Here is a 24,374-nt window from a genome sequence, read left to right on the forward strand (position 1 = left end):
GTGAGGGAGTGGTGGTGAAGGAGGCCTAGGACCTCCATGTCCTCGGCAGAGTGGGAGGGGGAGTTGAAATGTTGGGCCACGGGGTGGTGTGGTTGATTGGTGCGGGTGTCCTGGAGATGTTCCCTAAAGCGCTCTGCTAGGAAGCGTCCAGTCTCCCCAATGTAGAGGAGACCGCATCGGGAGCAATGGATACAATAAATGATATTGGTGGATGTGCAGGTAAAACTTTGATGGATGTGGAAGGCTCCTTTAGGGCCTTGGATGGAGGTGAGGGAGGAGGAGTGGGTGCAGGTTTTGCAATTCCTGCGGTGGCAAGGGAAGGTGCCAGGATAAGTGGGTGGGTTGTAGGGGGGCGTGGACCTGACCAGGTAGTCATGGAGGAAATTGTTTTTGCGGAAGGCGGAAAGGGGTGGGGAGGGAAATATATCCCTGGTGGTGGGGTCCGTTTGGAGGTAGCGGAAATGTCGGCGGATGATTTGGTTTATGCGAAGGTTGGTAGGGTGGAAGGTGAGCACCTGAGGCGTTCTGTCCTTGTTACGGTTGGAGGGCTGGGGTCTGAGGGTGGAGGTGCGGGATGTGGATGAAATGCATTGGAGGGCATCTTTAACCACGTGGGAAGGGAAATTGCGGTCTCTAAAGAAGGAGGCCATCTGATGTATTCTGTGGTGGAACTGGTCCTCCTGGGAGCAGATACGGCGGAGACAGAGGAATTGGGAATACGGGATGGCATTTTTACAGGAGCTAGGGTGGGAAGAGGTGTAATCCAGGTAGCTGTGGGAGTCGGTGGGTTTGTAAAAAATGTAAGTGTCAAGTTGGTTGTCATTAATGGAGTTGGATTGGTCCAGGAAGGGAAGGGAGGTGTCAGAGATAGTCCAGGTAAATTTAAGGTCAGGGTGGAATGTGTTGGTGAAGTTTATGAATTGCTCAACCTCCTCACGGGAGCACGAGGTGGTGCCAATGTAGCGGAGGAAGAGGTGGGGAGTGGTGCCGGTGTAATTACAGAAGATGGACTGTTCTACGTAGCCAACAAAGAGACAGACATAGCTGGGGCCCATAGGGGTGCCCATGGCTATCACTTTGGTCTGGAGGAAGTGGGAGGATTCGAAGGAGAAATTGTTCAGGGTGAGGACCAGTTCGGCCAAACAAATGAGAGTGACGGTGGATGGGTACTGTTGTGGACGTCGGGAGAGGAGGAAACGGAGGACTTGGAGGCCCTGGTCATGGCGGATGGAAGTGTAGAGGGACTGGATATCCATGGTGAAGATGAGGCATTGGGGGCTGGGGAAACGGAAGTCTTGGAGGAGGTGGAGGGCGTGGGTGGTGTCTCAAACGTATGTGGGGAGTTCCTGGACTAGGGGAGGATAGCACAGTGTCGAGGTAGGTAGAAAGGAGTTCAGTGGGGCAGGAGCATGCTGAGACAATGGGTCGGCCAGGGTGGTCAGGCTTGTGGATCTTGGGAAGGAGGTAGAACCGGGCAGTGTGGGGTTCCTGGACTATGAGGTTGGAAGCTGTGGGTGGGAGATCTCCTGAGGTGATGATGATCTGTATGGTCTGGGAGATGATAGTTTAGTGATGGGGGGGTGTGGTCATGGTCGAGGGGGCAGTAGGAAGTGGTGTCCTCGAGATGGTGTCTGGCTTCAGCGGTGTAGAGGTCAGTGCGCCAGACTACCACTGCGCCCCCTTTATCTGCTGGCTTGATGGTGAGGTCGGGATTGGAGCAGAGGGATTGGAGGGCTGCACATTGTGAGGGTGAGAGGTTGGAGTCGGGGAGGGGGTAGACAGGTTGAGACTGGAGGAAAGGCAAGGTGCAGTCTGGGTTGGCACAAAGGCACAAAGGTCTGTAATGCCGGACATTTTATTTCTTTATTTTTCTTGTTTTTTTCCAAAGAATTTGTGCTTAAGAATCTGTATCTAGGCACCTTTTTGCCTAAAATGATGCCATAAGTGGCGACCTGTAACCTTGCACTGTACTCATGTGAGTACACGTGACAATAAAGCTAATTCTGATTCAACTATAATAATAAATAAGTAAGATAAAAATTAGCTTATTAAGAGAATAAGCTTCTTTCAGGATAGTTTTCTCTCTCTGTCAAATTCTCATTCAAGTGGGCAAGCAGTTGGCTCTCAGTCCTAGCCCACCCCTCACCCTGGAATTTTCTACTTGTAGGCTGAAATGTTCAAAGGTCCTCCACCCACAGTGTGCAAATCCCAAATAGAGAACAATAACGCTGGGTTGTCACTGCAATGTTATTGCCTGCACGGATGACCTTCTTTGCACGTTCCCTGGGCCCATTAAAGATACCACAACACTCAAAGGTCATACTTCTTTCCTTCATACCTCAATCCTCCTCTAGGCTGCCAAAGTTACCCCCTAACACTTTTCAAACCCCTCACCAGGACCCTAGCCCAGGAGATAACTTGGATTTGCTTCTGATGCTGGGCCTGTCTTCCTCGGGACAGCCTGGAGATGCAGTGGCACCATTGGGGTCATAAATCTACTAGCCGTTTGATTGACAAACAGCTCTGTAAGGTCGGACTTGCAGAAACGTGGAAAAGGCCTCATCTTAGAGAAACTGTCACTGTTTCCATCAGTCAGGATTGTTGGTACGCTCACCACTGACATGTTCGCTGTGGAACTGTTGTGGGATATGAATGTGTATAGGGATGGGGTTTGAGGTCAGCACCTAATTTTATTTATGCTTCTTATAATCAGATGCTATTTTCTTTGTAGACACCAAAGTTGACAAGGTGACTATTCCTTTGAATGATTTAAATGAGGATCCTAGATTGCTTGTCTCCAGTTACATTTACATAATTTTCCCTGTGGAAAACAACCATCAGATCACAGAGCACAGTTTTTCCAAAGTGCCAAAGTTCTCAAAAGTGCAGAGCATCAAGTATGGAGTTCCACTATGACACAGTGGGCTGTATGTGTCTTTTCATTCTTCTCTAATAGGAAGAATACCTTGCAAAATGGGGCAACTCCCTTCATACATATTTTGTGAAGTATTGTGCCTATCTTCTCCTTCATGAAAAAGGGATCAAGTACAACTCCATTTGTCCTTGAAGACTCATATTTGTGTCCCCACATTGCATTTCATTTAATTTTATTTTTTCTTTCTCTTCTCCACAGCACCCTTCCCCCATCAAGCCCCTACTAAGAATATTAAAACGTTTGACAAAATCTTAAAATCTACTTGCATTCTTTACAATCTTTGCTTCTTTGTGCATCTACTTACTTTAAAGTGGCCAAATTCTTTCAAATTCCTCTGCCTGCTTGATAGACCTTCCACCATTAAGTGAGCTAATGGTAGAAGACCAAAAGCTGTGACAAACGCTTCTGCTAATTATTCAGATTATACTACCTTGCAACATTGTTTGCAGTCAGTTTAGTGTGCCGTGACCTAGATTTGTCCTGTCAACCACATTTCTTTCTTATTATTGTGTAAAAATGAGAGTGGTCCTAAAGGAAGAGTGGTAAATTGGGCAAGGCCAACTTTAGCAGAATTAGGCAGGAGCTGGGGAATGTGTTTTGGAAACAGCTGTTTGAGGGTAAATCCACATTTAAAATGTGGAATGCTTTTAAAGAGAGGTTGGTTAGAGTGCAGGACAGACATGTCCCTGTGAAAATGAGGGATAGAAAAGGCAAGATTAGGGAACCATGGATGACAAATGAAATTGAGAGACTAGCTAAGAGGAAAAAGGAAGCATGCATAGGTCTAGGTGACTGAAAACAGACGAAGCTTTGGACAAATATTGGGAAAGTAGTACCAATCTGGAATGTGGAATTAAGAGGGCTAAAAGGGGTCATGAAATACCTTTAGAAAACAGGTTAAGGGAACGCCCAAAGCCTTTTATTCGTATACAAGAAGCAAGAGGGTAACTAGAGAAAGGATTGGCCCACTCAAGAACAAAAGAAGGGAAGTTATGCATGGAATCAGAGAAAATGGGTGAGATTCTTAATAAGTACTTTCAGTATTCACCTAGGAGAGGGAGATATTAAGATCAGAAATAGATATTTGATTACTCTAGGTCAACTCAGCATAAGGAGGGAGTAAGTGTTGGGTATTCGAAAAGGCATTAAAGTGGACAAGTCCGCAGATCCAGATGGGACCTACCCCAGGTTACTGAGGGAAGCGAGAGAGGAAATAATTGGGGTCTTCACATATACCTTTATAGCATCCTTGAACATGGGTGAGATCCCAGAGGACTGGAGAATTGCTAATTTTGTCTCCTTGTTTAAGAAGGGTAGCAAGGATAATATTAGTAATTATAGGCCAGTGAGCATGGGGTCAGTGGTCAGGAAGCTGCTGGAAAAGATACTGAGGGATAGGATCTATTTAAATAAAAGCAAATTACTACGGATGCTGGAATCTGAAACCAAAGAAGAGAAAATGCTGGAAAATCTCAGCAAGTGTTGCAGCATCTGTAAGGAGAGAAAAGAGCTGATGTTTTGAGTCTAACTGACCCTTTGTCAAAGCTTTGACAAAGGGTCAGTTGGACTCAAAACGCAGCTCTTTTCTCTCCTTACAGATGCTGCAAGACTTGCTGAGATTTTCCAGCATTTTCTCTTCATAGGATCTATTTACATTTGTAAGAAAATGGGCTTATCAGTGATAGGCATCATGGTTTTGTGCAGGGGGAGGTCATGTCGTGCTAACTTAATAGAATTCTTTGAGGAAGTGAGAAAGTTCATTGATGAGGGAAGCATTGTAGATGTCATATACATGGACTTCTGTAAGGCATGTGATAAAGTTCCCCATGGTAGGCTGACGGAGAAAGTGAAATCGCATGGGGTCCAGGGTGTACTAGCTAGATGGATAGAGAACTGACTGGGCAACAGGAAACAGAGTAGTAGTGGAAGGGAGTTTCTCAAAATGGAGACCTGTGACCAGTGGTGTTCCACAGGGATCTGTGTTGGGACCACTACTGTTTGTGATATGCATAAATGATCTGGAGGAAGGTATAGGTTGTCTGATTAGCAAGTTTGCAGACGACACTAAGATTGGTGGAGTAGCAGATAGTGAAGGGGACTGTCAGAGATTGCAGCAGAATATAGATAGATTGGAGAATTCGGCAGAGAAATGGCAGATAGAGTTCAATCCAGGCAAATGTGAGGTGATGCATTTTGGAAGATCTAATTCAAGAGCAAATTATATAGTAAATGGAAAAGCCCTGGGGAAAATTGATGCACAGAGAGATCTGGGTGCTCGGGCCCATTGTACCCAAAGGTGGCAACTCTATTCCAGCAATATAGTGGTCAAGAAGGCATACGGCATGCTTTCCTTCGTCGAATGGGGTATTGAGTACAAGAGTTGGCAGGTCATGTTACATTTGTGTAGGACTTTGGTTTGGCCACATTTGGAATACTGCATACAGTTCTGGTTGCCACATGTGGATGCTTTAGTGAGGGTGCAGAGGAGGTTCACCAGGATGTTGTTTGGTATGGGGGACGCTAGCTATGAAGACAGGTTGAGTAGATAGGATTACTTTCATTAGAAAAACAAAGGTTGAGAGGGGACCTGGTTGTGGTATACAAAATCATGACAGGTACAGACAGGATGGATAGCAAGAAGCTTTTTTTCCTAGAGAGGGGGATTCAATTACTAGGGGTCACAAGTTCAAGGTGAGAAGGAAATATTTAAGGGTGATATGAGTGAAAAGTTCTTTACCACAGAGGGTGGTGGGTGCCTGGAACACGTTGCCAGTGGAGGTGGTAGAGGCTGGCACGATGGTGTCATTTAAGATATATATAGACAAATACATGAATGGGCAGGGAGCAGAGGGTTACAGATCCTTACAGAATAGGCAACAGGTTTAGATAGAGGATCTGGATCGGCGCAGGCTTCAGGGCTGAAGGACCTGTTCCTGTGCTGTAATTTCCTCTGTTGTTCTTTGTTGTTATGAACACAAAATTAGGACATACTACAAGTTAAAAATGTTAACTTCAAGTATCAAGTTTCTCAATGTTAAATAGGCAAAGAAAACCAATGTTTAACTAAATAACTATAATTGACACAAAGTAAAATGCAAGTCTCATCATGTAGTGTTCTTGTAGGCCAAAGATTGCTAATTGCGGTTTATGTCATGGTATCACAATGGGGCAAAGCAAGGAAGTAGTCCCTGAGGAACTATCTTAACTGTAACAGGATTTAAGTAGCACTGTTCACATTCTCCTCCACCACATCATAGTCAACTGAGCCAATCCATCCTGACAGTTGCACTAGAGTCCAGAAATTGGTATAAAATATTATTTAAGTATTGCAATTAACCTCATGATATGTATGTCATAATAACATTTAATGAATAAGAATTTACTTGCATAAAAACAAATTACTATCTGTACAAAATTTGTTTCATCAGTTATCAGCTTTTGTAAATACAACATATCCTACAGCTTTACTACAACAATTCTACCACTTTGATTCCATGCAGGAATTGATTGAATTTAAGTCAAGAATACTGACCTCAATGGACTGTTGGTCAAAGTTGGTATAGTAAAGGTTCATGGAGATCCAATCATAAGCCAAGCCCATAGGGGAGCCAATGGTAGAAGCTGGAGCAAACATGCTTCTATTGGTTCCATCTGACCTCACAGTGTGAATTTCTCCCTAAAAGCACATAAATCACAGTAAGAAAAATCTTTACAATCTCAGAGACAAGAGAGCAGGGACCTGTTCCACACTTACAAATCCTCTACTTAACAGTGGGATCTAGACACACTTTCAAAGAAGGAAATCCTTAAATCCTCCTAAGTACTTAGAAATAGTTGGCCAAGTCCAACATAAGTCAGTGTGAGCAAACGTGGACCTGTTTAACTGCAGATAATGACAATTTCTTGAAAATCTTAATCCATTTTCCTGACTAAAGCTCGGAATATTTTCAGGCAAATGTTTTTTCTACTTTTTGTCATTGACAGGAGGTGATTATTCTAAACCTATTATAAACTTAACCTAAGCTAAGAAAAACCTTCTATTTCCATACCACATGCAATGCCTTTCTCTACTAGAAACCTCAATATAAATTAAATATTGTGCAAAGTTAGGGAATCTCTCTTCCTCAGGTTTATTAGCCTCTCATGCATATCTCAGCCCTCAGCTCTTTGGATTATAGAATCATAATATCTAGGTCACCTGATTCTCACAATCTGAAGGAGGATTTAGAAGCAGGATTGCTAGAAACTGTCAACATTCTCTAAATAATGCATGCTCTGAGCTGCTTGACCTTCTCTGATTAACTTTAAATCAAACCACATTCACAGAAACTGACATTAAGATTCCACTTTGTGGAATATTGCAAAAAGCAGAGTCTATCTCGGAAAATGTTAACCTCAATGTCAGACCTAAAGGAAGACAAGTTCTAACATTACCTGGCTGTAATGGTATTAATACGTAGTATGTATATTACCACACTCTAATTTTGACTGTATTTTCATATCAAAGGACATCCTTAAGATTAAGAAATCAATGCATGCAGAATAAATTAGACCCTTGACCTGAATTCCAATCAGTTGTAATCAATATGGTTCTCTTCAGATTATGATTCTCCTCAAAGATTAGAGTGCAAATCCAATAGACTACAGAAAATAAGAGCTATCACTGGACTGCTTAAGAAAAACAAAACAAGTGAGAGAGATTAACTAAACAGAATAAAACATAGCAACTGCAGAAAAAAACACAAAAATAAATGTGAAATAAGAAGATATATTTATAAACTAATCCTACAAGTAAGTGTATGAATAGTTGACTACATGGTATTTCACTGATCAACATCTGTATGTTGAATTAGGCAGTAAAAGTCTTACAGTCACGACTGTGATGCTGGAAAAGCACAGCAGGTCAGGCAGCATCCAAGGAGCAGGAGAATCGACGTTTTGGGTATAAGCCCTTCATCAGGAATCCTGATGAAGGGCATATGCCTGAAACACCCATTCTCCAGTTCCTTGGATGTTGGCTGACCTGCTGTGCTTTTCCAGCACCACACTCTCGAACTCTGATCTCCAGCATTTGCAGTCTTCACTTTCTCCTAGTAAAAGTCTTACATTGAGATTTACAAAGGCTTGATCGTAAATTTATATTTTAGCATATAATCCAGTCTCTACCTTTACGTTGTGGACCCTTCCGTTGTTATCCAGAAGCCCAACTCACCAGTGGAGAGGAGCCCAGCTCATTTTTTTCATTAAACTGTCACCCAATTACGCATGTTAGTAATTATATAATCAACATCTAGCAACAATATTTTGAGGGTCATAAATCATCGTCATACAGCACAGAAGCAGACCCTTTGGTCCAACGAGTCCACACTGATCATGTTCCCAAACTAAAGTATTCCCATCTGCCTGTATTTGGCCCATATCCCTCCAAACCTTTCCTATTCAGGTACTTATCCTGTAACTGTAGCTGCATCCACTACTTCCTCTAGCAGTTCATTCCACGCATGAACTACCCTCTGCATAAAAAAGTTGCCCCTCGTGTCCTTTTCAAAACTTTCTCCTCCAACCTTAAAAGTATGCCTTCTAGTTTTGAACTCCTCCACCCTAGGGAAACAAACCCCCTGCTATTCGCCTTATCTATTCCCCTCAGGATTTTATAAACCTGTGTAAGGTCACCTCTCAACCTCCTATGCTCCAGTGAAAAAGGTTCCAGCCGATCCAACCTCTCCTTATAACTCAAACCCTCCAGTTACAGCAACATTCTGGTAAATCATTTCTGAACCCTCTTCCAATTTAATAATATTCTTTCTATTGCAGGGCAACCAGACCTGCACATAGTATGCCAGAAGAGGCCTCACCAATGTCCTATACGACCTCAATATGATGACCCAACTTCTATACTCAAAGGTCTGTGCAATGAAGGCAAGCGTGCTAAATGCCTTCTTAACCACTCTGTCTGTGGACATGTCCCTACCCTAGAATGAGAGGTTCAAGATCCATCTATTCCAGAGGTGTGTAATAACATCTCTTAACAGGTTGATTATAAAAATAGGTTAAATAAAGAATTACTAATTAACAAGCACTGCCCACCAAGTGCAACAATAACAAAAAAGGGTAGGTTAAGAGGCAATTTTAAATTAAAATAGAGTTGGATGGAAGAAGGTTTTTTCTTTTCTGCTCAGTAATGCTATTCCATATCTCTGCATATTTTATTTTTACCACCATCAATTCACTAAAGTTAAAGAATGACCGAGCTCTTGATATTTTCTAACCAGTGATCTTATGCCACAGGGAATTGTTTTTGTGCATATTTAAATCTGTTCAAACTTGAGTTTTCTTTTAACAAAAACTGTTCTGTCCTTAGATTTTTGACTGATACCACTTATATATATGGATTTATAAAGTAAGTACATTGATACAACCCATTTTGATGAGTTACTGATTCTAGCAATATAAAGGGAATAAACTAACAGAAGAGAACTGCCATTTCACTGTAGTATCCTAGGGTATTGATTGCTAATTTAGTCTCATTTAACTCAGATCCATAAAGTGTATAGAAGATATGAAGAAAATTCAGACTACTTGGACAAGCAGCATTTTAAAAAGCAGAGCATTGGAAAGTGATGGCAATTGGAGGTTGACTGCTACATTCGTTATATTTGAGAAAACTATTTGTACTTACTGGATATTCAACCCAATACAGCACCTCCTCTTCATCAAAGTCAACATCATAGCCATTCTGGACTCCAGCTACAGGAACTATGGCATCATTAGCTTTGTCATCAGGATCCAGAGAAATGCCAAAGATGATGCTGTTTCGCACAACAATTAGGAAAGGCTGTTCAGCTAGGAATGGTGAAGGAAGATTATTTTAAATTCTTGAGCAAATTTCAAAATCTTACACAAACATAAGCTTCTGCTTAAAGAGAAATATTATGACAGAGATTTTCTGCTAATGTAATCCATTTGTGCTAAAACAAATTGGGCTTGGCCAGGCAGACACAGTGCTGATTTTACAGTCATACACAGTTGTGTTTATAAAACAAAAGCCAAATACTGTAGTGGCTGGAAATTCAAAATAAAAGGAGAAAGTAATGGAGAAACTCAGCAGGTCCGACAGAGGAGAGGAACAGAATTAACACTTTTGGAGTTGAATGGCTCTTCTATGGAGCCCTATGGTTCATTTGGTTTATCAATCGTAATGCAGTGTTAGAAAAACAAAACTTTGAGCAAAAGTCAGCTTTAATTAAGCAAATCTGAGCAAATTGTGAAAATCTGTAATGTTAATTTGGTCAATCAAAATGTGTTTGGGATAAAAACATTAAATGATCATCTTGGCCAAAGGAAGGGTTGCAAAAGAGGAAGGTAATATTCTAGTATTATTCCTCACCTTTCTCATTGCCCATGCATACAGATCTGTTCTGATATGGCATTTGTTTTAACAAAAATTTATCCTTCATTTTCCTGCCTCCTCCTCACAATTCCAAAACGTGTCCTCCTACCTCGGTTAAATCAAAACAAAGAACCCAACTCCACTCAGTTGTACACTTTCTTATGATAGCAGATATTCTTCAAGATGAAATGTAATGAATCTTAGGAAAACGTGACACCTACTTTTCAAGATCAATTAGCAGTATAGACACATTACAGGAAATGGCTTGATTATAGAATTACAGAAATCCTGACATTTTAAAACTAGATGGGTGGCTCATTTAAAAGTTGGACTTTTGCATTCACGGTGAGAAGTCACATGATGTTAGTATATAGCCCAACAGGTTTATTTGAAGTCACAAGCTTTTGGAGTGCTGTTCCTTCATCAGGTGAAGTGATGGAAGGAACAGTGCTCTGAGAGCTTGTGATTTCAAGTAAACCTGTTGCACTATGTCCTGAAGTTGTGTGACTTCTGACTTTGTCCACCATAGTCCAACACCAGCATCTCTGCATCATTTCTAATCCACAACAAGACACAGCACAGTGATTAGCACTGCTGCCTCTCAGCGCCAGGGACCTGGGTTCAATTCCAGCCTCGGGCAACTGCCTGTGTAGAGGTTGCACGTTCTCCCCGTGTCTGCATGGGTTTCCTCCAGGTGGTCTGGTTTTCTCCCACAATCCAAAAATGTGGAGGTTAGGTGAATTGGCCATGCTAAATTGCTCATAGTAATCAGTAATATGTAGGTTAGGAGAACTAGTCAGGGGTAAGCTTAGAGTAGGGGAATGGGTCTGGGTGGGTATCTCTTCAGAGGATCGGTGTGGATTTGTTGAGCCAAAGGGCCTGTTTCTACACTGTAGGAATTCCAACTTCCTATGAAAATGAAACCTTTGATCATAAACATGTTGTGCCTAACTTCTCAACCACCTGGTAATGTCACCTTGAATGAACATTTACCAACCTAAGTTTAAATCAGATATCAAAAAGCACAGAATGTGAAATATATTGAAATGAGTAGGATTTTGGATTTTATATGTTTCTGTTTATTTGTATCTGACACAATTGTATTTTTAAAGCTTTGGGTAAGCCAAAAAAAAAAAGCTTTCTGCTGAAAATCACTGTTGGTAACTTAATCTCTGCTGAAAATATAAACTATTTGTTATTATCAAACTGCTACTGAGGAGCAAACATATCAATTGAGCAATCATTCCAAATCTTTCAACAACAAATAAAATTTCAATATTTGTATATTTGCATAATTGTCCTGCAAATATAATTGGAGCATTGATAAAACTATGGCAATGAGAGGAATAAAAACATTTTAGTATCTCTTTGTACACCTTCTCTTAAGGATTTGAAAATAATTTCCAGAAGACAAATCCTGCATAATACAATTGTAAAAGTGAGCAAAATACTTCAATATACTGTAAGACTTCTTCATTCTGAATGAGTGCTAATAAAGAATAAAAATAAAATTGGAAGCCAAAAAGTATAATTTTGAGATTCAATAGCCATTCATAGAGTTGACAGGATCTAAGAGAACACAATTTTAAGCAGTTGAGCCCAAAAACAGGCAATTGAACTACTGAGCACAAATGTTAATACCTTACTGCAAAAAGCCTAGGGCTGTTTTCTGAAAGTCTTTTGAAATTCAATTTCATCAGAAGAATGCATTTACATCCAGCTAATTCAATTATTTATAAGGTCGCGAACAATATTTTCTGCTGGAGTTAAAAAAGCCCAAACCTGCACCACAAGTAGTCGGTGGAAAATATCTGATGTGCTTCCCAAAAATAGCAATCCAAAGTTCATTTTTATACTACTTTCCCTGTATTAATTTGTACGTGGGGATTGAAGAGTGTTGAATTTCCTACCATGGTTTGTGAAATAACTTAACCCAGGCTGGTATCCAGTTACCAAGTCACCTTTTATTCACATATAGAGAGTTCTTGACACAGATTCAGCTGCCTCAGAGCCAGCTTTCAAAGTGAGCAGAATCTCTGACACTCCTCATCTTATCTGTCAGCCAGAGCTCCCTGACCAGACCAGATTAACAGCCCAAATCAGGGAACTCATATTCTATGAGATCCACCTGGCTGACCTTGGCACAGTCACTGCATTCTGCCCATTCCTTTGTAACTTTAAATACAAAACCTGCCCCCTGTAAAAGTCATCAGACCTTTCCTCCTAATCAAATGTGCCTTGGAATTATTCTATTACTTAAGACAATACAGATATAAAATTCAGAAATCTTTATTGTTGCTTCTGTATGACATAACTAGATGTGAAAGTCAACATTTTCAGTGAGGTATAGATCATAATTCTGTCCCACCTTTTGCACAGTGTTTCAAATCAGCCATTAGGTTCCAGCCTGAGGGGCAGACACATGAATAGAATCTAGGAGCCGATGCCGAAAGCAGACATAAGTGGCTGCAAGGATTGGACAAACATGGATTCCAAGCTGGGAAGCAAAACAAATATCCATAACATTGTTGTAGCTATCAAAGGAGTCATTCAAATTTACAACTAGAGTTTGATTCTCTAAATATAAATAGAGTAAGCATTAATTTAATATTAGGCTAAAGTGGTGTTTAGAAAATGCAACGCAGTTTATGATAGTAAACTGGTATGGAAGCAAAGTTGGGGAAAATATTAGTATCACCGTATGATAGGAAGTGATTGGAACATGCTTTATCTTTTGCAATGTTAACTTGTATCTCCACAAAATCATCTCTATTTATTAGGCATGTGAAACTGAGCTGGATTTTATGCAGCCCACAAGAGGCCTTGCAGTAGTCTTCCAGCAGGGGGAAAACCTCTTCCAATTATGTCAGATGGTGGAAGAGACTGATTTAGGATTCCTAGCCGTCACCAACAGTAAGTAAATTGATCTTCTCTGTAAGATAGTTGACACCAAGTCCACTGCAACTTCATTCTGGTACACAGAGTAAATGGAGAGAGTGTGGATGTGTCTCATATCCTCAGGAGGTAGAAAAGGAAAACCTGGCAGATTTGACAGGGACACTCTGTTTTCTTGATACCCTGTTCCCACAGCTGGAAGTCACCCCTGACCTAGCCCCATGGAGTCCCTTCAGAATCTTGTGGGTGGTTAGGGGTTTGTGAGGCCAAGGAAAATGCAGGAGCCACTGCATTCACAAGCTGCCCAGCCTCAGATTGGTTGGCAGCCCTCAATGGGTAGCACTTGTGCATCTGGGGACCGCAGCCACAGGGAAGGCCCAATAGTGTCTGAAGTGCATTTGATTCTATTGGATCTCCATCAAGGAACTACCAAGTTTTTCCACGTGTTCTATGACTAGTGCATGCAACCCTTGTTGGCCCAAAACATCCCAGTCAGTAAGTTGCGACGAGGTTGAGAGTCGCAGGGAGAAATTATTTACTTGAATGATGTCCTGACCGACTTGACATTTAATAGAATTGCTTTATTATATCTGGTCTGGCACGTGTCAAATGTAATGCACAATCTCCATGATCCTAAAATACTACTAAATGTAACATTAAAAATACAAAATGTAATTGGTTTTATTAGTCAAGAATTAATATGATTTTTGACCTACCAGGTGGTTGCCTGACAGAATGAACAGCAACTATTCCGAGTGGCTCAATTACATTTCTGATCATCACAGTCTGATTCTTTCCATGCCACTTATTTACTCTAGTAACACGGTTAGATCGTCGTTCAGTCCAATACACAAAATCCTCAAAAATGGTTATGGCATGTGGATGTTGCAGGATCTACAACATGATGTATAATTATGGAGGGTTTTATATCAAATCATAAATTCCAAAGAGGTATGTCTAATTTCTAAGTAACAGGTAGATAATACTTTATTCACTTACCAAGTCACTAGCTAAAACCTGTCTCCTGTTGTTCCCATTGTAATCACAATGTTCAATATAATCCAAATATGCATCAGCAAAATAAAGTAGTTTAGTTGGATAATCAATGCTTAAACCATTTGGCCAGAAGATTTTGCGACTTATTAAGATAGTTCGCAAGGTGCCATCCATACTGGCCTTTTCAATTCGTGGGTTTTTCCCCCAGTCTGTCCAGAACATTAGATGAGTACTACAAAGTAAAGTCAAATTGACAGAATCAGTTGAAAATCAAAGAGGAATTTATTTGTGACCCCCAACCACACCAACCCCCACCGTAAGCATTTTTTGAACCTGATTGCTATCTTGATGGTTTCTCTCACACCTCTTCTGCACAGTCTGGATTATAGATACAAATAGCCACTCAAGTCCTTGCGACTAAATTATAGTTAAGTACAATTCAAACAAAGACAAGTTGTATCTGTTTTTAATTTCTACCATATGTGAAGTATTATTGTTATCTCTCACAATATTCCAGCTTGTTGTCTAGCTGAGAACAGATTATAAAGTTTACTCAACTAAACGTTAAAACAAAAAGATCCCAAGGACTCGAAAGATTCGATCAGGAACGATACATTTAGAACATTTGCGGTTCCATAAAGCAACAAAAATGCATGCAGTGCTGGAACGGTGTGGGGGGGCGGGGGGGGGGGGGGGGGGGGGGGGGGGGGAAACAGGATACACCACGGCATCTCACCAAGGCAATTAAAGATATCCTGTAAATGATGGCATTGTCAACAGTATCCACATTTCACTAACAAATAAAATGATCCCGATTCAAAGGAAGACTCTCCATTGTCGATATTTAAGGGGAGATGACAGACTCGCGGTAAAATTGCTAGACTGTTAATCCTGAGACCCAGGTAAAGTTCTGGGGACCTGGGTTTGAATCCCACCATGGCAGATGGTGAAATTTGAATTCAATAAAATCTGGGATTAAGAATCTAATAGTGACCATGAATCCATTGTTGATTGTCAGAAAAACCCCTCTGGTTTACTAATGTCCTTCAGGGAAGGAAACTGCCATCCTTACCTGGTCTGGGCTACATGTGACTCTAGACCTACAGCAATGTGGTTGACTCTTAACTGCCCTCTGGCCTATAGGGACATTTAATAAATGCTGCTTAGCCAACAACACCCTCATCCCATGAATGAATAAAAAAAAATTACATTTCTCTAACACCTACAAGATGGAGCCTCAATTTTGTAGTGGATTTTCCTTGTGTCTTCACTGACTTCACCATCACAAATTTGATGAAAATGCATGGGACTTTCAATGCTTGAGGATAAATTTTAACCAAACTTAAAGTGTCTAAACATGACAAGCCCTAAGGAAATCCCTAGTTAAAATCTATTAAAACTGCAAAAAATTTGAAAGTGAGTGTTTTCCAATTCTTAATGTCAGGCACTGAATTTTATGAACAAATTAACAGATCAGCATTTCAGGTTGCTGAATTCATGAGGAAAGTTACTTCATCTATTAAATCTGATTATTTATAACTTTCACATTGTACTGTCTGATGCCAAAACATTATTCATTAATAATTATTGATTCACATCCATGACGTTTTAAAAGCATACCTTGATTTATGTTATTGTGTTTTGATACAAAAACATTATGTACTAAATAGTAAATCTCTGCAAAAATAATAAAAAATGATAAACTTATGAATATTTCTATAATACCTATATTTTGATACATCATACATTGTTTGGATACTTTATCAGAACCTATGGATATGTACAATTTAATCAAAATAGATGCTGGAAGTACTTAAATATTCATCTTAAATTAGAAAGAAGTGTGCTAATTTCTAAGGTATGTTGTCTTATCTCAGAAAAATTCAGACTGATCATTGTTAAGTTGCTATATGCTTAAAATAATGTTTACTGGGCATATATCTTTCTGGTTTATACCTAAATTTAGTCGCATTCAAAGATAATTAATTAATTAAGCATTTAACAAGGCTGTATAAACTGGCTCATAAAGATCAGTTAAACATTTTCTGAAACTAAGGTCTGAAATTGTAGTTGGGCAGAGGCTCAGAGATTGACAGGAAGATGCAGAGGGAAAAATTCTTTGAACATGCTTCTAATCAATACTTCAGGTTTCAAAGCTGTCAAAAAGACAATTAAATCAGCACTCAGCATAATATTCATAATAAAGTTAAAAATATATAGTGCACATGAATAAATCACTACATAGCCATTACAGAGATTTGACTGCAGCATAATATAGATTAGGTCTTAAGTATCGAGGGGCATCGAAGTTAGGTAAGCACGAAAGGGTAGCTTTGTTAATCAAGGATGGTATTTAGTGCAATAGTTAGAGATAACCTTGGTCAGGTGATCAGCATTTAAAATCGATTTGGGTGGAATAATAAGGAAAATAAATCACTAGTTGGAGTGGTCTACAGGCCACCTAATAGCAAACACAACATAGGACAACTTATATAAGTAGTAGTATTGGGTGCTTATTTTAAAACAATGACAACAATCAAAGTTAAAAATCACACAACACCAGGTTATAGTCCAACAGGTTTAATTGGAAGCACACTAGTTTTCAGAGCGCTGATCCTTCATCACCTGATGAAGGAGCGACGCTCCGAAAGCTGGTGTGCTTCCAATTAAACCTGTTGGACTATAACCTGGTGTTGTGTGATTTGCAACTTTGTACACCCCAGTCCAACACCGACATCTCCAAATCATGACAATAATCATGGGAGACTTTCATCTACATATACTGGAAAATCAAATTAGTCTGAATGAGAAGTTCATAATATGCTTTTAAGACCAAGCAAGAGGAACAAGGGTAGAACAAGCATACTCCACCATTCAATAGAATTGTGGCTGATCTGACATTCCATACGTCCACTTTGTCGCATCTTCCCTGTAATACTTGATTCCCCTACTGCTCAAGAATCTATCTATCTCAGCCACAAATATACACAAGGACTTTGCCTTCACAGTTCTCTGTGGCAAGGTGTTCTAAGACACTCAATACTCAGATAAGAAATTTCTCCTTATCTTAGTCTCTATTGGCACCTCATTATTTTGAGACAATGTCTTCTTGCCCTAGACTCTCCCACGAGAGGAAACATTCTCTTAGCATTTATCCTGTCAAGCCCCTTAATCTTATATCTTTCAATGAGATCACCTCTAATTCTTCTAACCCCCAATGAGTTTAGTGCCAACCCTTTTAATCTTTGCTCATAACAGATAAACCTTCCATTCTGGGGATCTTTCTCGTGAACCTTCTCTGAACTGCTTGCAATGAATAATATATTTTCTTAAATAAGGGGATTCAAAATGTTCACAGTTTGCCAGATGAGGTCTCACCAGTGCCTTGTACAGTTGCACTAAAACCTCTTTACGCTATTACCCCAACACTTTCAAAATGAGGGCCACCATTCCATTAGCCTTCCTGATTATCTGCTGCACCTATATGTTACCTGTGTTTTGTGCACAAGGTCCCTGAAGATCCTTTGTGCTGCAGATTATGTAAGGTTTGCTATTATGTAATGTGACAGGATTAAGTCAAGATCACAATGTAAAGGCATCTCTTGAAGCAAAGACTACAACATGATTGATTTAACATCTAATTTTACATCTAATTTGAAAGGTAGAAGAGTGTCTAAGGCTAGTATTTTAAGCATAAATAAAAGCAACTATATGAGCATGAAAGGTGAGCTATCAGAAGTAAATAGGCATTCTACGCTAGGGGATACATTAATGCAATCAAAGTGACAGACATTTTGGGGACATTCAAAATAAGTATATTCTTAAGAGGGAGGGACAGCAGTCAGAAGTCGTGGTACACATTGGTACCAATGACAAGTAGGGAAAGGGAGGAGGACATGAAAAGAGAACATAGGGAGTTAGGTTGGAAGCTAGAAAGCAGGACGAGCAGAGTAATACGCTCAAGAATGCTACCAGTGCCATGGGCTAGTGAGGCTAGGAATAGAAAGCGAGTGCAAATGAACATGTGGCTTCAGATATATGGATTACTGGGATACTTTCTGGGGAAGGTGGGAACTGAACAAGAAGGACAGGTTGCATCTGAACTGAAGGGGTACCAATATCCTGGGCTGGAGGTTTGCTTGAGCTCTTTGGGAGGGTTTAAACTAGATTGGCAGAGGGTTGGGAACTGGAGCTACAGAGCAGATGATGGAGTAAATAGCGGACAGCCAGGCACAGCATGCATAGAGCCTGTGAGAAGGGAAATGCACTTGATAGGACAAATATGCAGTCAGTTGAAGTGTGTCTATGTTAATGCTACAAGTATCAGGAATAACTGTGACGAACTTAGAGCATGGATCAGTACTTGGAACAATGATATTGTGGCCATTACGGAGACTTGGATATCACAAGAGCAGGAATGGTTGCTGGATGTTCCAAGATTCAGAAGTTTCAAAAGGAATATTGGGACGAGGTAAAAGAGGTGGAGTAGTGGCATTGCTAATCAAGGATAGTATCACAGATGCAGAAAGGTAGGTCAATGAGGAGGGTTTGTCTACAGAATCAGTATGGGTGGAAGTCAGAAACAGGAAAGGAGAAGTGACTTTATTGGGAGTTTTCTACAGACTCCCCAGTAGCAACAGTGACATGGAGGAGCAGATTGGGAAGCAGATTTTGGAAAGTTTCAGAAGTAACAGGGTTGTCATGGGTGACTTTAACTTCCCTAATATTGATTGGAACCTTCTTTGTTCAAATAGTTTGGATGGAGCAGATTTTGTCAGGTGTGTCCAGGAAGTGTTCCTGACTCAATATGTAGATAGGCCGACAAGATGGGTGGCCATATTGGATTTGTTGCTTGGCAATGAACTATGTCAGGTGTCAGATCTCTCGGTGGGAGACCATTTCAGACATAGTGATCAAAACTCCCAGATCTTTACAATACTCATGGAGAGGGATAGGAGCAGACAGTATGATAAAGTATTTAATTGGGGGAAGGGGAATTACCATGCTATTGTGCAGGAATTGGTGCGCCTAAATTGGGAACTGATGTTCTCAGGGAATGCACAACAGAAATGTGGAGGTTGTTTAGGAAGCATTTCCCGGTAATGCTGGACATTATAGGAAGGATGTGGAAGCTTTAGAGAGGGTGCACAGGAGATTTACCAGGATGCTGCCTGGACTGGAGGGCATGTCTTATAAAGAAAGGTTGAGGGAGCTAGGGCTTTTCTCAATGGAGCGAAGAAGGATGAGAGGTGACTTGATAGAGGTGTACAAGATGATGACTGGCATAGATAAAGTGGATAGCCAGAAACTTCTTCCCATGGCGGAAATGTCCATTACAAGAGGACATAATTTTATGGTGATTGGAGGAAGGTTTAGGGGAGATGACAGAGGCAGGTTCTTTACACAGAGAGTGGTGGGTGCATGGAATGCAGTGTCAGCAATGGTAGTAGAGTCAGATAGGCACATTTCAGCAACTCTTGGATAGGCACATGGAAGAAAGTACCATGAAAGATATGTGAGTAGTTTGACCTTAGAGTAGGATAAAAGGTCAGCACAATATTGAGGCCAAAGGGCCTGTACTGTGCTGTACTGTTCTATGTTCTTACTGTTAAGAAAACTTCCAAGTGGAGGACTCACCATGCATGTTTAACTGAAGTAGTTAGGGAAAGCATCCATCAAAAATAAAATTATGCAAGGATGAGTGTCAAATAATGGCTGAGAATAACTAAATGATTAATCAGGAGGGAGCAATTAGAGTATGAGAGGAAAATAGCTACAAATTTAAAAATGATTAGCAGGAGTTTCACTGGTATTTAGAAAGGAAGAATGACTAAAGCGAATGTTTGTCTTCTTGAGAGTGAAAATGATAAAGTGGTGGCAGATGAAATGAAGTAATACTTTACTCCTGTTGTCACAACAGAGGAGACAGAAGTATTGCAGTAAAAGATGTAAATCAGAAAATGGAAGAGACAGAGGAACTTAGTGAAATTTTAATCACTACTAAACAAACTGTAGAGTGTGGGCTGATAAGGTTAGATTGCCAAGGTGGCTAATGAGGTAGCAGATGCATTGTTGCTAATTTTCCAAAATTCTCTTAATTTAGGAAAGGTTTCATCAGACTGGAAAGCAGCTAATAAACCTGTTTATTTAAAGGAAAGAGGCAGAATTTCAGAAACCTTGAGCCAGTTGGCTTGACTTCAGTCATGGAGAAGATGTTAGAATTAAATCACTAAAGCAGCTACAGTTGGAGACTCAGAAAAACTCGAGCTAATCTGGGAGAGTCAGCACAGTTTTATGAAAAGGAAATAATGTTTAACTAAATTTATTACACTTCTTTGAAAGAATAGCATGTGTTGTTGATAAAGAGGAGTCAATAACTATACTGAACTTAGATTTCCATAGGTGTTTGATAAGATGTCTCACTAAATGTTATTGCAGAAAATAAAAATTCATGCTGTAGCGGTGTAACATGTTAGCATGAATACAGGATAGGCTGGCTGGCTGGCAGAAAATAGAAAATATGCATAATTGGTTCTTTTTCGGATCGACAGAATGTGACAAATAGAGTCCTGCAGGGTTCTGTGCTGGGACCTCAATTTTTTACAATTTACATCAATTACTTAGAAGAGGTTAGCAAAAGCATGCAAATAAAATTTATATGCTTTTGCTACCATCTTCCAAGTCATTGAGGTTGACAGAAACATAGATGGGAAAGTACATTGTGCAATGGTGAGACAAATATAGGTAGTTTGATCGAATGGACAAATATCTAGCAGATAAAGTATAACATTGGGAAAATCTTCACTTTGGCAGGAAGAACCAAAAAGCAGAGTATTACGTAAATGGCAAACAATTGTAGAATTGGGAGATGCACTCAAGCTTGGGTGTTAAAGAAAAGAACAAAGAAAATTTACAGCCCAGGAACAGGCCTTCAGCCCTCCAAGCCTGAGCCAATCCAAATCTACTGTCTAAACCTGTCGCCCAATTCCTAAGCATCTGTATCTTTCTGCTCCCCACCTACTCATGAATCTGTCCAGATGCACCTTAAATGAATCTACCGTGCCTGCCTCTACCACCTCTGCTGGCAATGCGTTCCAGACACCCACCACCCTCTGTGTGAAGTACTTGCCGCGTGCATCCTCCTTAAACTTTTCACCTCTCACCTTGAAAGTGTGACCTCTCGTTACTAAATCATTCACCCTGGGAAAAACTTATCTCTATCCACCCTGTCTATACCCTTCATGGTTTTGTAAACCTCAATCAGGTCCCCTCGCAATCTCCTTTTTTCTAATGAAAACAAACCTAACCTACTCAACCTCTCTTCATAGGTAGCTCCTTCCATACTAGGTGACATCCTCGTAAACCTTCTCTGCACCCTCTCCAAAGCGTCCACATCCTTTTAGTAATGTGGCGTCCAGACCTATACAGTATTCTAAAAGCAGCCGAACCAATGTCTTGTACAATTTTAACAAGACTTGCCAACTCTTATACTCAATACCCCGTCCAATGAAGGCAAGCATATCATATGCCTTCTTGATCACTCTATCCATCTGTGCAGCAACCTTCAGGGTACAATGGACCTGCACTCCCAGATCTCTCTGCCCATCAATTTTTCCCAAGGCTCTTCCGTTCATTGTATAATTCGCTCTAGAATTAGTCTTGCCTAAATGCATCACCTCAGATTTGTCTGGATTGAAAGCCATCTGCCACTTTTCTGCCCAACTCTCCAATCTATCTATATCTTCTTATATTCTTTGACAGTCCCTTATGCTTTCTGCTACTCCACCAATCTTTGTCATCTGCAAACTTGCTGATCATACCAACAGTGCCCTCTTCCAGATCATTTATGTATATCACAAACAACAGTGGCCCCAACACTGATCCCCGTGGAACACCACTGGTCACCTTTCTCCATTTCAAGAAACTCCCTTCAACTACTACTCTCTGTCTCCTGTTGCTCAAACAGTTCTTTATCCACCTAGCTAGAACACCCTGCACACCATGTGACTTCACTTTTTGTGCATGAGTCTTGTGCATGAGTCACAAAAAGTTAGTATGCAAGTTCAGCAAATAAACAAGGCGGCTAATGTGGTGCTATTCTTTATTACGAGAGCAGCTGAACATAAAAGTAAGGATATTATGCTTCAGTTGTACAGGGCACTAATGAGATCACACCTCAAATACTGTCACAACCTTGGTCTTATTATTTAAGAAGGTACATAAATCCATTGGAGGCAGTTAAGAGGAGGTTTACTAAAAACTGATACCTAGAAGGAATGGTTTGTCTTAAGAGGATGGGTAGAACATAAAGAGCTCCTTTCCAGAGGAGCTTCAAAGAGTGAGGGTGACTTGATTGAAGTGTATGAAATACCGAATCATCTCAGCAAGATAGACATGAAAAACATACTTCTTCTTGTAGATAAGTCCAGAACTGTGCTCAGTGTTTTTAAATTAGGACTCACCCTTTTGGGGCAGAGACAAGGAGAAACTCTTTCTCTCAGAGGAATAGTCACTGAACCTGAAACATGGACTCTGCTTTCTCTCCATAGATACTGCCAGACCTGCTGAGGTTTTCCAGCAATATCTGTTTTTTTTTTCTCAAAATTGCTTGACTTTGAAACTCTTACTCATAAGGCAATCTAATTTTTAAAAAAGAGATGCAAGTTGATTCTTGTTAGGCAAGGGAATCAAAGGTAATACTGTAGATGGGAATATGGAAATAGAGACACAAACAAATGAGCCAATTTTTATTGACTGGTGGAGCAGATTGAATGGCCTACTCCTATTATACAAATATATTTGTATAACCCTTCTTTCCTAACAAACAGGTTAATAAACAAATGTTTGTTTTTGTCTTACTTATTTCGGGGATCCAACACCAATCCCCTGGGATTTGTTATATTATCGCTGAGTAGCACACTTCTGTGGCTGCCATCCAGCTTCGAAACCTCAATTGTTTGAAGAACATAGTCTGCCCAGTAGAGATTACGGCCTATCCAATCCACAGCAATGCTTTCTGTGACAGTCACTCCACTATCAAATATCTGTTGGCACAGATTGAATCATCAGTGATAATGCAACTAAGTGTAACTTACAGAAAAAAAAGTAATCTGATATTATATATTCTTAATTCTGAAGATTTATTTTGCAGACAAATTTTCGCATTGTAAAGCCTAAAATAAAAGATTACATAGCCACAAATATTTAGTTAGTGAAATGGCATGTTCTGCCTTAGCATCTGCTCAGATCTTGCACAAAAATACAGAATATATCTTTTTTTCCAGTTTTTTCTCTATTCTTCAGTACTGGTATACGTTAAAGTACCATAGATCAATGAACTATATTTCATGCAATACTTGATAGGAAAAGTAAAAGAAATACGTACAATCTTTCGATCTGTTCCATTTTCAAAAGCACTCCAAACTTTGTCTTGACTGACATCTGACCAATAAATTCGACCAGTTATTGAATCAAAGTCAATTGCAACAATATTTCTCCCATCTCGGATAACACTCTGAATGACATGTGGATGTGCACTAATGTTGTCAGAAACTATCTGCTGACGGCTTGTCACCATTATCAGAACATTGGTTGTATCTAGACAGAAACATAATTTATCAATTGTATTGAATCAACAGAAAAAAAGAGCTTACTGAAAACCAGAAATGATAACATCAATGCTAGAACAATTGAACTGTAACACAGAATGCTAGGCAATTAAGTATGCAGACTATTCTCCAAATCAGAGTTTGGGAAGGAAGATGAGATTGCAAAAAATGCTAAGATGCACATTCCAGAAATATAACAATGTGGTTAAGTGGTTTAAAATTCAGAAGTCTTAAAAATAAATTGTAAGCAAGCAAAAAGTTTCAAGTTTCCAATATTTTACACTGGCATGTCTATTAACACTCCACTGCAACTAAACTAGCCCAAGCATATAAAATAAGAATGCTAAAACCAACTCATCAATATGACCCTGGATGTAACCATTTATTTGGCATTCATCTGTCAGAGGTCTGAACTGCATGCTTCCTCGCCACACTTTTTCTTGCTTTTTTCCTTTCCTCTTCCACAAAATCATTGGTTCCAATTCCCAAATCATAAACCCTGAAAGATGATTCTAGTTCAGATCACAACATTGTATTCTTTTATGCAAAA

General features: G+C 40.0%; 1 protein-coding gene across 3 annotated transcripts in view; it reads right to left on the reverse strand.

The window, feature by feature from the left end:
* lrp2a (low density lipoprotein receptor-related protein 2a) overlaps positions 1 to 24,374 on the reverse strand; it is a 337,835-nt gene that overhangs the window by 170,205 nt on the left and 143,256 nt on the right. For all 3 annotated transcript variants that reach the window (XM_087989117.1, XM_043693942.2, XM_043693941.2), the window contains exons 27-33: positions 23,602 to 23,813; positions 23,076 to 23,260; positions 14,220 to 14,448; positions 13,937 to 14,114; positions 12,694 to 12,822; positions 9,615 to 9,778; positions 6,468 to 6,611 (exon numbers count right to left, since the gene is read on the reverse strand). In XM_087989117.1, the coding sequence (XP_087845243.1) occupies positions 6,468 to 6,611; positions 9,615 to 9,778; positions 12,694 to 12,822; positions 13,937 to 14,114; positions 14,220 to 14,448; positions 23,076 to 23,260; positions 23,602 to 23,813 (1,241 nt within the window). The remainder of the gene's footprint in view (positions 1 to 6,467; positions 6,612 to 9,614; positions 9,779 to 12,693; positions 12,823 to 13,936; positions 14,115 to 14,219; positions 14,449 to 23,075; positions 23,261 to 23,601; positions 23,814 to 24,374) is intronic.

Source organism: Chiloscyllium plagiosum, unplaced genomic scaffold (genome assembly GCF_037043375.1).
Source record: "Chiloscyllium plagiosum isolate Xiang-an unplaced genomic scaffold, Cpla_swu_hap1 HiC_scaffold_7, whole genome shotgun sequence".
NCBI lineage: Eukaryota > Metazoa > Chordata > Chondrichthyes > Orectolobiformes > Hemiscylliidae > Chiloscyllium > Chiloscyllium plagiosum.